General features: G+C 44.8%; 1 protein-coding gene across 4 annotated transcripts in view; it reads left to right on the forward strand.

Moving 5' to 3' along the window:
• Positions 1–18,494, forward strand: part of LMAN2L (lectin, mannose binding 2 like) — a 39,243-nt gene that overhangs the window by 8,836 nt on the left and 11,913 nt on the right. Inside the window, exons 1-4 of one of the 4 annotated variants that reach the window (XM_022599282.2) lie at positions 6,065–6,266; positions 7,472–7,590; positions 10,840–10,957; positions 11,764–11,846. In XM_022599282.2, coding sequence (XP_022454990.1) covers positions 6,080–6,266; positions 7,472–7,590; positions 10,840–10,957; positions 11,764–11,846 — 507 coding nt within the window. In that variant the 5' untranslated portion in view covers positions 6,065–6,079. Of the gene's footprint in view, positions 1–6,064; positions 6,267–6,291; positions 7,591–8,069; positions 8,151–10,839; positions 10,958–11,763; positions 11,847–18,494 lie in introns of those variants that run through there. The other 3 variants (XM_089922726.1, XM_022599285.3, XM_022599284.3) reach the window with 3 other exon arrangements.

Here is an 18,494-nt window from a genome sequence, read left to right on the forward strand (position 1 = left end):
TATTATGTCATAGATTTTTGGGGTCAGGAATTAGGAAGCACTTTATTTTATTTTTTTAATAAATTTATTTATTTTAGGCTGCGTTGGGTCTTCGTTTCTGCACGCGGGGTTTCTCTAGTTGCAGCAAGCGGGGGCTACTCTTCGTTGCGATGGGCTGGCTTCTCGTTTCTGTGGCTTCTATTGTTGCAGGGCACAGGCTCTAGGCGCGTGGGCTACAGTAGCTGCAGCACGCGGGCTTAGTAGTTGTGGCTCGCAGGCTCGAGAGCACAGGCTCAGTAGTTGTGACGCCCAGTCTTAGTTGCTTCATGGCATGTGGGATCCTCCCAGACCAGGGATCAAACCCATGTCCCCTGCATTGGCAGGCGGATTCTCACCCACTGTGCCACCAGGGAAGTCCCTAGGAAGCAATTTAGCTGGGTGGTTCTGGCTCAGAGTCTCATGAGTTGAAATCAAGACATTAGCTGGGGCCTCAGTCATCCGAAGGCTTGACTGAGGATGGAAGATCCACTTCCAGACTCGCTCACGTGGCTGTTGGCAGGAGGCTTCAGTTCTTTTCCATGTGCCCTTGTCCACAGCGCTGCTCACAACATGGCAGCTGGCTTTCCCCAGAGTAAGTAATTCAAGAGAGAGCAAGACGATGTAGAAACCATGATGTCTTTTATGATCTAGCCTTAGAAGCGACATACCACCAGTTCTTTCCAATTCTATTGGCTATATGTACCAAAACTGACACACTATGGGAGGGGGTTATCCAAGGCATGAATAGCAGGTGTCACGGACTACTGGGGGCCATTTAGAGGCTGGCTGTCACAGGAGGTGAGGGAAAATCCTCTACTGAATACTGATCAACCAACAAACGTCCCCCAACGCTGACCCCCAACAGCTTCTCTTAAAAATTGGGAATACGGTCTTACTGGGTTAATGGTTAGGGTTGGAGAGCCTGTTCTCTACTTAGAAGTTCAATAGACACATAAAGCCATCATCACCAAAATTAAAATATTGATTTCTCCTCCAAAACATATATCTCCCATAATTTCCCTTTTATCAGTATATGGCAATTCCATCTTTCCAGTTGCTGTGGCCAAAAATCCAGAGGCATCCTGCTCATCTTTTTCTCTTATGTCTCTGTCTGATCCATCAGCAAATCCTGTTGGCTCTACCTTGAAAATACATCTAGAATCTAGGTACCTCTCCCCACTTCGGCTGCCACCACCCAGACTCCAGGCACCTTCCTTTAGCACCGATATAGCCTCCTACCTGGCCTCCTTATTCCTACCCTTTCCCTCCCACATTCTGTTCTCAAGGCAACAGCCAGAGTGATTTTTTTTTTTCTTTTTTTTTCTGGCTGCACCACATGGCTTGCGGAATCTCCATTCCCCTGACCAGGGATTGAACCCCTGCCACAGCAGTGAAAGCCTGGAATCCTGACCACTAGGCCACCAGGGAATTCCCCAGAGTGATCTTTTAAAAACATAAATTATAAACCTCTTCTGATCCAAACCTTCCAGAAGCTCAGTTTCTTTTAAAGTAAGAGCTAAACTCCTGACATTGGCCTATACACTAAAGAGTTTTGTCTTAATCCCGTCAGGGAGGAACAAAGATTCATATTGGGGAAGTGATGTAATGGAAACTAAAATTTGGTCAGTGTGTTGAGGAAATGGGGTGGGAGTAAGTCCAGCAAAGAAGCTGCCATTGTAATTCAGATGTGAAGGGACAGGTAGCAATTAATAAAAATTACCTCCCATTTATTCAGTGCTATGTGCCAAACACTGTGCTTCCCACACCTTTCCTCATTTAAATATTTATAGCAATCTTGTGAGGTAGGTGTTATTATTATTCTCCTTTTACAGGTAGAAAAACCAGGTCCCAAAGAGGTTACATAACTTGCCCAGGGTCATACAACTAGGCAAGGTCAACAGAGCCATGTATTGAAACCCAAACCTGTGTGCTACCAATGCTTTCCAAGCTGTCATTTTCATTGACAAATGTTGAAACCAAGGGACATCATAAGAGTTTTCATGACAGAAAATAGAAATCTTTATTATAAAACAGCTGTGCATCAGTCTAGTTGTTTAAAGAAATTCCAAGTGGAGTATGATTTAAAGAAATAAAGCCATGTCTTTATAATTGGGCTTCTTACACATTAGTCTTCAGTTTTTGTCTTTTAGTGGGTAGTCTAACCTTGACTTCTTGGCTCTCTCCCAGAGCCAACAACCCTCCATCTGACTTTGGAAATAGCCATCATCAGGCTGGCTTAAGACTTCGGGCCAGGTTAATTTCCGAAGCCACAGGATGGCTTCCCTTGACTCCATGGCATCCACTCATCCTGAAGAGCCTGCCATTCCTGGCAGAGACGGGCTCTGGGTTCTCTGCACAGAATGAGAATTTCCCTTCTCATCCACCCCCTCCCATGGCTTCTGTCATAGCTGTAGCTCAGCTGTATCCATGCACTTCCCTACACATCCAACTCCTGGAGAGCTCAGGGCTCCTCCATCTGTTCATCTACCACAGGAAGAAGGGGAGTGAGGACAATTATACCCAACAAAGACTTGACTTAGCTGTTTGACCTTCAAAGCTATAGCTTGTTGTATTTCTAATTAGAAACCCCGGTGATAAGATTTGCACATTACACACTTCCACTCTGCACCCCAGATCCCTGAACAATACCCTCAAATAAGCCAGTGGTTTCTACTTCATTGATAAACCTACTTCTAACACAGGTACTTTCTTTCAAAGGGACCAAACCCACTTTCCCAGAACACAGTCCAGAACACAAGTGAGCAAGCCATAGCAAAGCTGTACAAACAATACTAATCTGTACACTTATAGAGCTCTTTAGAGTCAGCAATACTGTGGCTTGTTGGGAGGTCAGAGTTTGTAAGTTGCCATGGAAAATAGTTGGCCAATTAGTGTTGGAGCTACTGTCCCCTTCTATGCTCCAGGGTCTGCTGGGAGAACTGGAAATGGAGGGGGGTGGGGCCAGGTCAGCTGCAACTTTAGGGCTGAAGATGGGCCCAACCCCAAGGCTCAGCCTGGATCTCTGAGGAGGGAGGAATGGTCTACCTGGTTTGGGGAGGGCTGACATTAGGCCCTGCTTTGTGTCCTAGGTTTGGATGAGGGTAGATTTAAATGGAATATCAAGGTTTAGAACTGAAGGGTGGTACTAAAACAATATTGTAAATCAACTATACTTCAATTAACAAAAAAAAAGGGGGGGAATTGCAGGGTGGAAGGGAGGGAAAGGATGGGGCCAAGATTCTACCTTGGAACCTCCTTCATGGAGTGGGGAGCATCAGGCTTTAAGGTGCTCCTGTTTGACTTTGAAGACAGGAAAGTAGGAATCAACCAGAACTCTAGAATTCACAGCTCACTTTGCACATGAATGGCCCCCACCTTGGAGCTATGCAGCCCTAGATTGTGATTCCGTGGAGAAAAAGAGGGATATCAGGCAGCTGAAAGGGTGGTCGGTCAAGACCTGACCCAGCTTTCAGAAGGTGCCTCTATGTGTGTGTAGCGCAGTGCCGGAGGGGGGCAGGGCTCCTTTTTCTCTTTCTTCCACCTCCCCTCAACACCTTGACATGTTGAACTTTATCTGAACCTTGTACTTCTGGAAAGCAGCTACAGTCAAGAAATGCCTCCCCTGCTTTGTGTCCCCCCTCACCCCATTTTGAGTTCTGAAAATAGCCAACTTCAAAGGACTATCCTGTTCTAGAATATTCCAAGATAAGACCCCCTTCCACCCTTCCTCACTGACTCAGATAAGACCCTCTCCAGCCTTCCTCATGATGACTCCCTTGTTTACCTGCCTCTATAAAACCCCAGTTCCCTCCTTTTCTTTGATGCATTCCTCATTAGTGAGCATTGTCCCTTTTGCAACAGTCTGATTTATTGTCCTGTGCATTTTGTCTTTTACACCCTTCTCTTTTATTCCCTTTTTATTCATTGTAATGAGTTTCCTAATGAGACATCTCCTGACATAATCTACCAAATATCAAGCTCACAGCCTGCACACTGTGAATGTACTTAATGCCTCTGAACTGTATACTTAAAATGGTAAACTTTATGTTATATATATTTTACCACAGTAAAAAAATTCCAGCTGATAGAGAAATAAAATGAAAATAATTTTATTCAAAACAATGAGAATCCCTACTATGTGTTGGGTGATGGATTAGGGAGTGGGGAAGTGGGTGGGGCCTGGGATAGGAAATGAGTAAGATCTGCTCCCTGTGGTCCAGGAGCTCTCAGACTTGCTGGGGAAACAAACATATAATCTGCTAATTGAGCACCATAATTCAGAATGACACACATTGTAATAGACATGTGTACAGCCTGATTTGACTCAGGCTGAGCAGGGCCTTGAATGTTACACTAAGGAGTTTGGATTTTATCCTGTGGTAATTGGGAGGCATGCACGGTTTTAAAGCCAAGGTATGACACGGATAGATGTATTCAATTCCTAATGTCTTATCACCAGTCATCTGCTTTGTGTGGAGTGTGTAAAAGATCAATAGCTGTGACAGCTTTAATTTTAAAAAGTTGATCCCCCATAAAACAGGCTCATAGTCATATATCTCCTATTAAATATATTTATGCTCAGGAAAGAAGGATTTAACTTTGGTCAAGTCTATTGGGAAGACAGAGACACAGAGCTGGCAAGTACTGTGTAAGAAATGTGCTTGGAAACACTGAGAGCTCAGAGTGGGGCACTGCCCGCTGGCTGAGGGGGTCAGGGAAGGCCTCCAGGAGAAAGTGGGCTGGGGCAAAGGAGAGGGAACAGGGGAAACTGGAGCATATAGACAAGGAAGGGGGTATGTGGGCCAGATGGCAGATGGCTTTGTGTGCTAGGCTGAAGGGCCTGAATCCCTTCCCCACAGGTGATGGTGAACCATACCGGGCTCTGTTAATAATGATGGTGATGCTGCTGATACTGCAGTGCTTACTACATGGCAGACGCTACTCTAAGAAGTAAGAGCTTTACCCGTATGGACTTATTTAACCCTGACACTCAGGAAAGTGCATGGGTAGATGGTTTAGATCACTTGGATGGCCATGTGGATAATGGTGGACAGAACAACAGTTGGGACACTTGCTGTGGTTCAGGGGAAAGACAAAGGGAGGGATGGAAAGGATGTGATGGCTTTGAGAAATAGTTAGGGATAAAACCATCAAGACATGATTATTTACTGTTTTGGTGGTGGAATTGCTGAGAAAGAGAATGGAAGCTGGGATGAATCTCACTTTTTTGGCTTCAGGGCCCGGATGTATTATTGCACCAACAGGTAAAGGATTGATTACTCTGTTCCATTTCTCAGAGGACTCGCTGAAGTCGCCCAGTGCCTCCTACTTCCTCACGAGTAATTTAGAAGTTAGTTTAATTTCCAAACATTTGGAGATTTCTCAGAAATCTTTCTGTTATTGATTTCTAGTCTAATACTGTAATGATAGGAGAACATCCTTTATGTGCTTTCAATTCTTTTAAATTTGTGCAGGTTTGGGTTTTTTGGTTCAGATTATCTTGGGAAATGTTTCTTTTGCACCCGAAGAAAATGTGTCTTCTGCTGTTGTTGGCTGGAATTTCTATAAATGTCATCAGGTCAAGTTGTTTGATAGTGCTCTTCAAGTCTTTTATAAATTTGATAATTTTCCTGATAATTTTCCAACTGCTGGAGTTGTGAAGTTGTCTATTTCTCCCTTCAGTTCTATAGATCAGTTGATAGATTCGCACGGTCAGGAGGGTACTATGGCAGAGAGGCTAGAACGTTTGCGTGGAACTGGAGGAAACATTTTATCTCTTTAAATTTACTCTAGAATGTATAGACGAAATGGAAATCACTACGTATCCCAGCAGGCCTAGTGGCACTCAGGACAAATGCAAATAAGGGAATCCAGGCATTCGGCCACGCCCCTTTCCTGAGTTGGCCAGGCAAACTGGTACTCAAGCCAGCCAATCGGTGAAATGTTCACCTGTGGGGGCGGGGACTCAACGAGAGCCAATAGGACGTGAAGAAGGTGGTTCCATGGGCCAATGGCTTGGACGACGGGGCGGGCTTTCGATGAAGGGCAGGCAGTGGGAAAGATGGCGGCGGCCCTGCAACACTCTGGGTGGTGGCAGCTGTGGTGGCGGCGTTTGTCGGCTCGGGATGGGTCCAGGATGTTGCTCCTTCTTCTTTTGTTGGGGTCTGGGCAGGGGCCACGGCAAGTCAGGGCGGGTCAAACGTTCGAGTACTTGAAACGGGAGCACTCGCTGTCGAAGCCCTACCAGGGTGAGGCGCCGGGGGCGAGGTGGTCGTGCTTGGGGAGAGCTTCCGGACCTGAGCTTGTCCGTAGAGGCGGAGGCGGTGAAGGGCTTCATGGCCCCGAGGATGCTGCCGGCTGTGGGTGGGGGCACCGGGGGCTCTCGCTGTGTTTGGGAGCCACGGGTACGAAGGGCAGGGGCCCGTTTACCCTCCCCCCGACCCCGGAGTTAGCCCTGGGAGTTTCCAGCAGGTCGAAGCCGCACTCTCGGATGCCGCTAGCGCCGGGCCTGGAGGAAGGGAAGCTTAGAGTTGAACAGGAGGAATGTGGGAAGGGGAGAGAACTGCGACCGATGGGAGTGATTGAGGGCCACTAGCAATGAGCCGGGCTCCGGATGGAGCTGTGGATGTGCTAGAAATAAAGCAGGCGGCAGAGGTAGGGTAGAACTTGGCCGGACTGAGAAGATAAAATTCTGTTGTCAGTTAAGACACGTGTTCTTCTCCAGTCCAGGAGCCCTCTTGATGAAAGAGGCTGGTTAGCTTTGCTCTGTTTAGTGTTCGTAGGCCGCTAGGCACAGCTTATCAACCAGAAAATTTACACGGTTAGCTACAAAGAAGACCAAATCAGTGTAGATGGCTTAATTAACACAAGTCTGTTTCCCCACTGGAAGATATGGGGACAGCAAACAAACAAAAACACAAAATGCAAGAGTGTATACACTGCTGCTAAGGGTGATTATTTACTTAGCAGATGCATCCAGTGCCTTCTCGTTGCTAATACTGTGGGTTATACAGACACAAAGTTCTCACTCAAGGGGCTGATAGTCTGAAGTAAGGAGAAAAGTAGCTTCACGCTTGGATTGTTCAAAGAATGTGATTAAGCCCCAGAGCCCCAAAGGGTCAAGCTCTTTTGGTATAACTGGGGAAATTTTTTATTTCTTGGTGCTAAAATTTACTCACATACAAAATGGGGAAGAATGGATCTGAGCTGTGGCTACTGTGGCATGGATAAAGTGACAGCTCTGATGTGCTCTGGGGTCTTCACCTGAGAAAGTCTTCGTGAAAGGAAACTGTAAAGATGGTAAAGAGTTGAGATGTTATGAGTGACAGAAGGTGGGAGATCGAGTGACATGAAAGGAAAAAACGGTGATGCCTCCAGCTTTCGGAGGGTCCACGGTGGCTTTCCGAACGGGTTGGTGTTGAAGAGAATGAACTGATCTACTTCCTCTCCGTAGGTGTAGGCACGAGCAGTTCCTCCCTGTGGAATCTGATGGGCAATGCCATGGTGATGACCCAGTATATCCGCCTTACCCCAGATATGCAAAGTAAACAGGGTGCCCTGTGGAACCGGGTGGTAAGAATCTTTCTCCCTCCTGTGTGGCTGACCCAGAAAGTACTAAAAAGTTCACCAGTGGCATACTGACTTAATTTCACTGTCTATCCCAGTATTCTGTCTTCTGTGGATATCAAGGATTTTCATTTCAGAGATTATCATGACCTTCATAATGAAATCAGATATTTAAGGAGACGCTCTGTTGCCCTAAGTATAGCAGATAATCAATTTTGATTCTATTTTCTGAAAATAGAAAAATAGCAGTCTTTAATTCCTGATTGACCTGATAGTGTTATTTTGCAGGTTAAGTTAACTCATGTTTAATTACTTTGCTTTATGAAATAGAAGACTGCTCTTTTAAATTTATCTCAAGCTTCATCCCAGTAACACCCCCCCCTTGTTATTTCCCTTTGAGTCGAATTTTAAATTTTATTTTCGTGTAAAAGCCACTTTGAGCCCTTGGTCATTTTATTTGTCCTTCTTCTCTGGGCCTTTTCTAGCTACATTGTCTTCCTTGAGGTATGGCGGCGAGAAGTGAATGCAGTATTCCTGGTGTGGCTGCACTGTGATTTTGTACAAGTGTAAGATGATGCTTTCTTTTCGGTTTCCAGGGCTCTTTCTCAATCTTTTATGACCACTTTTAGGAATGACCTTGGCATCCTTTAACACTTTCTTGTGGGTTCGTAGAAGCTAAGAACTTACTTGTACATGGTTTTTATCGTTAGTTGTAGACAAGTGAATCTCAGAAAAGGAAATGATTTATTTCCCCTGTTCATTTTGTGTGGCAGAGAACTCTAAAGGAGCAGTGGGATGAGAAGTTTCTACGTGGAGCTGTTTGCACAAGCTGGCCCCTTATCCCAGACTGCAGTGCTGAACTCAGTCTTGGACAGAATGCAGGGCAGTGTGTTCTGGTAGAAGAGGTGAAGGGCTGGCAGTTGAAAGACTTGGGTTCTCAATCTAGCTGTATCACAGACCCACTGTGAGCCCTGGCCGGTATTTATCCTCTCTGTTTGCAGTTTCTCCAACTGTTAAATGAGCTTCATAATATCTGTTCTACTTGCCCACCAGGATTATTGTGAGAATAAAATAAGGCAATAGACATGAAAAAGCTTTGGAAAGTTAAAATGGTTATAGAAATGTGCTGTTGTTTGTTACACCTCTGTTACAAGGTTCACTGATACAGGTCTACGGATTATAAATGATTGTGTCCAAGACTTTGCTGCTGTCTTGCTAGCTGTCTCTACTTAACCCTTTTATGTAGCAGTGATTCTAGTGTAGGATCTAGTTATCTTGCTCTTTTTCAGATTCTCTGATACCTGTATTTTTTGTTATTTGACTCTCAGAATGAGCTTTGGCATTGTTTCTGAGTTATTTGAATAGGATGGATTTGTTTGAGCAGTTCTCAAATTTGGCTGTCCATTGGAGTTGGTGGCTGGGTCCCACCCCCAGAGATTCTGAAATAATTGGAATGGGGTGCAGCTTAGACACTGGGATTTTTAAAAGCTCCCTAGGTGAATCTAATATGCAGCAAAGTTTGAGACCCACTGTTAGACATATCCCTGAGCAAAACTGTATAGCATTGCGCTACACAAGGCCAAGGATAGATGGCAGATGCCTCTTGGCTCAGTGTGAACTTCTCTGGCCCTGCTCTCTTCCCAGGGGCATCATACCTACCCATTGGCTACGGGGCAGCTTCCTGCCACTGAATTTCACTCTTGCTATGAAATCTAAATGAAATAGCAGAAAGATGAGAACCCCGAATGACAACACAGGGATTGGGCTCATCAGAGGAGGGAAAGCTATTGGAGATTTCAGGGTTGTTTGGTGAACTCAGGAGTATCCATACCCCTTTTATTTTTGACTATGTACTCCTAATACTAACACTTTTGGAAGATTTCCCAGAAATTAAAAATGAAAACTGAAAATAATCTAGCAGTATGTTGCTCAAGAGCCAGAACAATCTTTTTTTTTTTTTTTTGGCCACGCCACGAGGCCTGTGGGATCTTAGTTCCCTGACCAGGGATTGAACCCGGGCCCTCGACAGCAAAAGAGCGGAGTCCTAACCACTGGACTGCCAGAGAATTCCCCAGAACAGTCTGTTTGGAGGGCCTTTGTCTGAACCCCACTGGTCTATCTGCTCTTCCTTCCCTTCTTTCTTCACGGTGAACTTTAACCAGGAGCCTCTGTAAATCAGATGCCCACTCTGGTTTGAAAGTCGGTTGAAAGTTGTTGAAAGTGTTCAGCTATTTAGAACACTTAACCATCTACTTACTTCCTTCTCCATTTTTCCAAGGTTTTGATACACAATTCAAAAGAAGAAAAACAGGGCTTCCCTGGTGGCACAGTGGTTGGGAGTCCGCCTGCTGATGCAGGGGACGCAGGTTTGTTCCCCCGTCCGGGAGGATCCCACATGCCGCGGAGCGGCTGGGCCCGTGAGCCATGGCCGCTGGGCCTGCGCGTCCGGAGCCTGTGCCCCGCGACGGGAGAGGCCACGGCAGTGAGAGGCCCGCGTAACGCAAAAAAAAAAAAAAAAAAAGAAGAAGAAAAACAAGAGTCTGTTTGGTAACCACCTCCTTAAATGTTTTTCCACCAGAGGCTGTCCCTGTGCTGGGGATGGTGGTGTTCTCCTTTGGTGCATTTGTGCTGCTTGGCCGTGGGCCTGAGGTTGGTGGGGGCATAGCTTACCCTTTCTCAAGGGAACTCTGAGGTGCCCCTCAGCTTGGCATAGGGCAAAGTCTAGCCAATTAAAGTTGTTTATAGCATCTGCTAATTATTTCTGGAGACCTTTGCAGAATGACTTAGCTTATGTTTTTCTTTTGTAATGAATGAGGCTTTGACCCTTCTTGAAATCCAAGCTTTTTAGAGTCTTTCTGTCAGAGGGGTGATCTTAAGTTGCAGGTGAGTGTTAATTAGTCAGCCACCTCTGCTCTGTAGACTGAGATCCTTTGCTGGGTGGATGTAGGATCACAGTGCTCTAACATGAAGATCTCTTGTCTTTTCCAACTTTGGAGTGCTGTCCTGTTTCTGTTGGGAGATGGTGAAGATAATGGGGAGGTTTATTCACTTTTCATATTAAATATCATATACAGTTGAATGGCTCGACCTGTTTAATTTTACCACACGAACACTTAGCAAGTCTTAGATCTCGGTTTTACCCCTTAGCCTCATGTCACCTGCGTTTGTGTTTTCCGAGTCTGTAGACTGTGGATGAGGGCCTGAGGGCTTCGTGTTTCATGTTCCTCACTGATTCTAGGGTCTTTTTCACTTTAGCCGTGTTTCCTGAGAGACTGGGAGTTGCAGGTGCACTTCAAAATCCACGGACAAGGGAAGAAGAACCTGCACGGGGACGGCTTGGCGATCTGGTACACGAAGGATCGGATGCATCCAGGTACTGGGACCCTGGGTTGCTCTTGTGGGGTGCGTGACAGGCCTGCTTTTTTGTGTGCCTTCTTTTTGAGAAGGGCGCGTCTCCACAGTGCCAGCGGTTTTCCCTCTCCCTTGATGTCTGTAGATAAAGACTGGCCTGTCTAGTCTCTAGAATGGGGTCTGAGTCCTAAAAGCAGCTGAACTTGACTCATCCCGGGGTGATTTCTTGCTAATTGGTAACTTCCACTTTCCCTTTGAAACCTCCCGGCCCGTTGGCCGGAGGAAAGCACTGCCTGTCCCGAACACTGACATTGGGCATGCTGGTTTCTTCTGGGCATGCGTAGTGACCGATCTCAGAACTCCTGAGTCAGGAGAAAGGAGAAGAGTTATCTATTTCTCCTTGTTGTGCGGGAGCCATTGCTCCAAGTTGTGGCAAAACTCAGCCTGATTTGACCTGATCTCTTCTGCAACAAGAAATGGAAACTTGGGAATTCAGTTCTCTCAGGGGTGTAGCCGTCACCAGGTGTTTGTGAAGCAGAATTCTTTAGGGGCGCCTTAGCAACCAGTTTGGATCAGGGAGCAACTGGGGTGCTAAACAGGGTGGTGCTGGCCTTCCCTCTTTCCCGCCTTTAATGACAAACAACTGCAGGTGCTTACTGGGTGCTTGGTACAGGCCGTGCCCTTCACTGGGTGCTTTTACAGCCGTTTCCTCGTCTTAAGGAGAGGCTGGGGAGTCTTGAATTTCATGTTTTCCTCTATCATAGTGGTGTATTATTCCTTTATCAACTCTTGGCTTTATTTCACTGTTCATCTGTTCTTTCTCTCTAGGGCCTGTGTTTGGAAACATGGACAAATTTGTGGGGCTGGGAGTATTTGTAGACACGTATCCCAATGAGGAGAAGCAGCAAGAGGTAATGGCAAGTGTCAGAGCTTAGGTCAGCTGCCCTGACGTCACAGCCCTTTGCCTTAGGAATGTTGTTCAAGAGGAAACAGAGGGGAAAGAAAGTGAGGGGTTCGGTTCTATTTTCTTCACCTGCTGAACTTCAAGAGTTAATGTCTCTGTCAGGGTGTTTTCTAGATAGAGCTGTTTATGGTGCACAGTCTTGGGAATGGCTCTCGCGAATGGGGCTTTTTCTTCCGTGTTAACAGTGTGCTCTCTTGTGCACGTTGGGAGCCCCTAGGCTTGAGCATGCGTGGCTGGTTGGTGCGCCTAGGCCAGCACAGAGCAAGCTGAATTTATGTACCCCCACTCCCCTGACGTCCTGTATCACTGCTGAGCTCTCTTCTGCAGCTGCTCCCCCTTGCCAGCATCCTCTTCTTCTTCCTCTTCCCAGAGGACTGCACGGCAAGTCTCCTCTCTTCTAGGAAAGGCTGTAGAAAGAAATTGATGAAATCTCAGCATTTTGTTGAAACCCAGTATCTGGCTGTTGGCAGAAGCTTCTTGCTGTTAGCTGACCCTGAGTGTTCTTAAGTACTTACTGTCTTACACTAGCAACAGGTCTGCGCTCGCTCTCTGCCTAACGGCCCTAAGAGCAGATGGTGGGAAGATGATCAGGACACGTTGTTGCTGGGTATCCTGTTGCTAAATAATATTTAGCAAGGAGGGCAGGATTAGGAATGGAGGCAGAACTTACTGTACTTTTTTCCCCGAAAGTTCCTTATGAAAAATTTCAAACTTATAAAAAAATTGGATGGACAGATCATTGTATATACAACACCCAGATTCAACAGTTTTTCACATTCCCCACAGAGTTCTGCTTAGAGGAAGTGGAAAGTGAGACCTGAGTTAGGAGAGGAACCTTTGTTGTGGGTCAGTTATAGACTTGCTTCTCCACGTTGCTTCTGGGCTCTTCTTCCGTCCATCAGACCTCAAGCACTTTCAAGGTGCCAGGCCCTGGGAATTAGCGAGACCAGCACAGTCCTTGCACCTAGTAGCAGGGGTGCTGATGTAGTAGTGAGGGTGCTGATGGGGGTGCTCCAGGGGGGCTATAGGAAGACCCAGCAGGAGCATCTAACCTGGGGTGGAACGGTGGTGGTGGGGACAGTGGTTGGGAAAGACTTCTTCCAGGAAGTGACATTGACGTTGAAATCTGCAGACTTAGGAACCAGTGCAGAGGGAAAAGCCATGTGTTATGGTGATAAAGTTAGAGAAGGGAAAGTGGATGTGAGGGGGAAAAGGGGGGTCAGGGAGAGATGAGGGTAGAAAGAAAAACAGGGCCCTCAGTCTCGCCATGTTCCAGGGCCGCCATTCACATTGCATTCTTTGCTGCTAACACTCTTCCCTCTTGAGCAAGTTAACTGGCCCGTGAGATTGAGCAGCGTCTCCTTGGGGAGTTGGTGACTTGGCTGTTTAGACCTGCAGCAGAGCAACCTGAATGTAGGTGACTCGTCCTCACCGTGCACATTGTGGGGCAGGTTCTGAAGGGTGGTGTGTCTGTTGGGGAGTCTGGGTTTCTAAGGATTTTAAAGGGGTAAGTACATTAAAGGATTTTAATGAGGGGAATGTCATGAGAAGGTTTGCAGTCCTGCTGAAGAAATAGTGGTGGTAGTTAGAAATACATCTGAATAAGAGGTGTGGGCTTCAGGGCTTGACTAGAGTTTTTTTTTTTTTTTTTTTTGCGGTACGCGGGCCTCTCACTGCTGTGGCCTCTCCCATTGCGGAGCACAGGCTCCAGATGCGCAGGCTCAGCAGCCATGGCTCACGGGCCCAGCCGCTCCGTGGCACGTGGGATCCTCCCGGACCGGGGCACGAACCCGCGTACCCTGCATCGGCAGGCGGACTCCCAACCACTGCGCCACCAGGGAAGCCCTTGACTAGAGTTTTAAACGTGGCTCCCTGTTTCTCCCAGAAATAAATCGTTCAAACTCTTTTAGCTTCCATTTCTCCATCAGATAGGAGTAATTCTGGTTGAGAGGGCAGATCTGATGGGCCTCATTTTGTAAGGAGAGTAGATGTTAATCAAAAAAAATTAGTTTCAGATGGTAAAAATCGGGACTTCTTTTCTGCCTTACTCCCAGCTGCACTTGGAATTACCTGGAGAGCATTTAAAACTATTGATGTCCAGGCCCCGAGGTCAGAGAGCCTGATGCTGTTTGTCTTAGGTGCAATCTGGGTACCCTTACTTTTTCAAAGATCTCCAGGTGAGAGTCCCATACATAACCAGGTTGAAGAACCCCTGGATCAACGTCAGGTCATTGTTTCCTTATTATTTATTAAACAAATTTATTTATTAAAGCTAAATTTAAAAAAACCGAATAAAAGCAGTTTCTGTTTTTCAGTGGCTGTTATGTGCCAGGTACTTTGCAGTTATTATTTTGATCCTCATCAAATCTCTTTATAGTCAATATTATTCTTCCCATTTTACCAATGCATAAACAGAAGGCTGGAGAAGTGTCTTGTCTAAGGTGACAGCCAATGTAAGGTGGAGCCAGATTTTGAACACTGGTCCACCTGATTCCACAGGCTGCACTTGTAATTATGGTGCTCTGCCGCCTCCCATCCGTTTTTTCCTTATGCCAGGATGATTTCCTTGGGAACGGAGACATTCATTCTCAGAGTGACGTCCTCTGCAGTTTCAGTTCTCAGAGCTTATGCTCAGTGCAGAGAGTAGAGAATGTGTACTCCTCTCTGCATCCCAATGACCTGGCACTGCCTTAGAGGGTGAAGTCAAATGTGTTTTGTTAGCGGCATGGTTTTCTTTGACATCATACTTGAAGGCGCCAGGCATCGTTTTGAGTGCTTTTACATGTCTTAGCTATTTATCCTAACAACCCCTTGGGGTAGATATTATTATTATCCCTACATTATGGGTAAGAAGCTGAAGTACAGAAAGGTTAAAAAAAACTCGTCAGTGACACCCAGGTAGTGGGTTTGACTCCAGAGACTGCAACCTCTTTATTTTGCTCTATTATTTTGAGCTCATAAGGAGAAGGTAACAAATATAGTACCTTCTGAAAATTTGGAAACGTCATGTGTTGAAGATATGCTGGACGAGGAGGACAAGGAGCAGGCAGGAGGGGCTGTGGAACAATTCAGCAGGTCACTCAAGGCAGTGGCAAAATTGTCTCTCTGGTTTCTTGTTTCCTTGTCACCAGAGTGCCCTTGACATCGTTGCTCAGTTCATTGTCTACCACGTTTGTTCATGAGGAAATATTGGGAAAATACTAGCAACATTAATGCATCTGAGAAGGGGGTGAGGGAGTTTAGCCTTGCTCCCTGAAATCTGGACACATTGTTCAAAATCACAACCTCAGTTCCCCCATGAGCAATATAAGAATTGTTGTTTAGGTAAGTCAAGAGCTTTAGTATTTGAAGAACAGGGTACCACCTGTGCCACAGTGAGATTGTCAGACCATAAATGGCTGTTAAAATGATAGTTGAAGAAATAGAAAATCTGGATAGATTGAATTGGTAATTAAAATGTGACTCACAACGAAAAGCTCAGGCCCAGATGGCCTCACTGGTAAATTCTACCAAACATAAGGTAGAATTAATACCAATCCTCAAACCCATATGAAAAGTCAAAGGAGCAGATGCTAACCAATTCATTCTTTGAGGCCAGTATTATCCTGATACCAAAGCCGGATAAAGACATCACAAGAAATGGAAAGTACAGACCAATATCTCTTGTGAGTATAGATGTAAAAGTCATCAACAAAATACTGGTAAACCAAATCTAGCAACATATAAAAAGGAGTATACACCATGTATAAATACACTATATTCTAGGAATTCACAATTGGTTTAATACCTGAGCATTAATATGATAGACCATATTAATAGAATAAAGGACAAAAACCATATAATCATATAGATGTAGAAAAAAGTATTTGACAAAATTAAATACCTTTTTATGATAATAAAAATACTCAACAAATTAGTAATAGAAGGGAGCTTAACCTGATAAAGGGCATTTATGAAAACCCTACGGCTGACATCATACTTAATTGTGAAAGACTGAATCCTTTCCCCCTAAGATCAGGAATAAGGCAAGACTGTCTGCCCTTGCCTCTTCTGTTCAACATTGTACTGGAGGTTCTAGTCAGGGCAGCTAGTCCAGATTGGGAAGGAAGAAGTAACGATTTCTCTTTGTAGATGATGTGATCTTATCTATAGAAAATGCTAATGAATTCACAAAAAGCTATTAGAACTAATGAATTCAGCAAGGTTACGGGATATAAGATCAACATACGAAAATCAATTGTGTGTTATATTCTTGCATTGAACAATCAGAAAATGAAAGTAAGAAAACAATTCCATTAACTATCGTCAAAAAGAATAAAGTACTTAGAAATAAATTTAACTGAAAAACTTATACTCTGAAAACTATGAAGTATTGTTGAAAGAAACTGAAAAAGAGCTAAGTCAGTGGAAAGACATGCCATGTCATGGATTGGAAAATTTTGTATCATTAAGATGGTGATACACTCCCCACATTGATCTACAGATTTGAGGGAACTCCTATCTTTCAAATGCCTAGCTGGCTTCTTTGCAGAAATTGACAAGCTGATTGTACAATCAGTATTGAAATTCAAGAGAACCAGAATAGCCTCCTCTTGATTAAAGAGGAGCAAAGTTGGAGGACTCACACTTCCTGTAATTAAAACTTACTATAAAGCTACAGTAATAAAGACAGTGTGGTACTGGCATAAGGGTAGACATATAGGTCAATGGAATAGAATTGAAAATCCACACATAAATCCTCACAATTATGAACAAGTGATTTTTGATAAAGGTGCCAAGTCAGTTCAATAAGGAAAGAATCATCTCTTCACCAGATGGTGCTGAGACAACTGGATATCCATAGGCAGCATAATGAAGTGTTTCCCTACCTCACACCATACACAAATGTTAACCCAAAGTGGATCAAAAACTAAACGTGAATCACCAAAATTAAAAAGTTTTATACTTTGAAGGACACTATCAAGAAAGTGAAAAGACAACCCATGGAATAGGAGAAAATAAATGTGAATTGTATATCCGATAAGGGACTTGTAACAGTTCCTTATATATTCTAGGTACAACTCAGTAATTAAAAAGATGGCCCAAGTGAAAAATGGCCAAAGGATCTGAATAGATACTTCCCAAAGAAGAGATATAAATGGCCAATGAACACATGAAAAGATGCTCAACGTCATTAGCTCTTAGGGGCATACAAATCAAAACCACAGTGAGGAAAAAAAGACTACAATGAGATGCCAACTTTATATCCACTTGTCTGGCTAAAATTAAAAAAACAGATGATAACAAGTTTGGTAAAGATGTGGAGTAATTGGAACCTTCATACACTGCTGGTGGGGATGGAAAATGGTACAGTTGTTTTGGAAAACTATTCCATAGTTCTTCAAATGGTTAAATGTAGAGTTTATATGATCCAGCAGTTCCACTCCTAGGTATATACACCCAAGAGAAATAAAAACATGTCTACACAAGAAGTTACATGAATGTTCATAGCAGCATTATTCATAATAGCCAAAAACGGACCCAACTCAAATGTCCATCAGCTGATGAATGGATAAGCAAACTATATCTATACAATGGGATATCATTCAACATTAAAAGGAAATGAATCATTGATACATGTTTCAATGTGGATGACCTTTGGAAAGATGCTAAGCAAGAGAAGCAAGTCACAAAAGACCACATATTGTATAATCCCATATATAAAAAACGTTCAGAACAGGCAAATCTATAGAGACAAAGTAGATGAGTGGTTGCCAGGTGCCAAAGTAGATGAGTGGTTGCCAGGGTTGGGGGCTGGGGTGGGGAGAGTGCACAGGGTTTCTTTTGGGGGGTGATGAAAGTGTTCTACAGTTCATTGCAGTTATCATAATCTTACCTGTGAACGTACTAAAACCCATTGAATTACAGACTTTTTCTTTTAATTAATCTATTTACTTATTTATTTTTGGCTGTGTTGGGTCTTCGTTTCTGTGCAAGGGCTTTCTCTAGTTGCAGCAAGCAGGGGCCACTCTTCATCACGGTGCGCAGGCCTCTCACTATCGCGGCCTCTCATTGCGGAGCACAGGCTCCAGACGCGCAGGCTCAGTAGTTGTGGCTCACGGGCCCAGCCATTCCGCAGCATGTGGGATCCTCCCAGACCAGGGCTCGAACCCGTGTCCCCTGCATTGGCAGGCAGACTGTCAACCACTGCGCCACCAGGGAAACCCCCGAATTATAGATTTTAAATAGGTGAATTGTGTGGTATGTGAGTTATATCTTGGCATTGCTAACTTTTTACAGTGTTGATTAAAACACAACCTGATCATCTTTTCTTGGCACCAGGAAGTCATCAGCTCATGGTCATCCGTTTCTCAGGAGAACCCAGATGTTGGTGAAAAGTTGCAGAGAACTCAGTAGCAGTCCTGGAGTAGGAATGTCTTCTCTCAGTTGAAATCAGAGTATGGTGGCAAGAGGCCTTCCTGGAATGAGAGCCCAGAAGTGCAGCCCTTTGCAGCCTTGGCCCTCATTCATCCCAGTGAGACCTTCGGACCTCACCCCTGGAGGCAGAAACAGCTGGTTGGAACGTGGTGCGAGCAGCTCACTGCTCTTCTCCGAT

This window comes from Delphinapterus leucas, chromosome 13, assembly GCF_059928025.1.
Source record: "Delphinapterus leucas isolate spDelLeu-1000000601 "Yukka" chromosome 13, BTC_Dleu_Yukka2, whole genome shotgun sequence".
Classification (NCBI taxonomy): domain Eukaryota; kingdom Metazoa; phylum Chordata; class Mammalia; order Artiodactyla; family Monodontidae; genus Delphinapterus; species Delphinapterus leucas.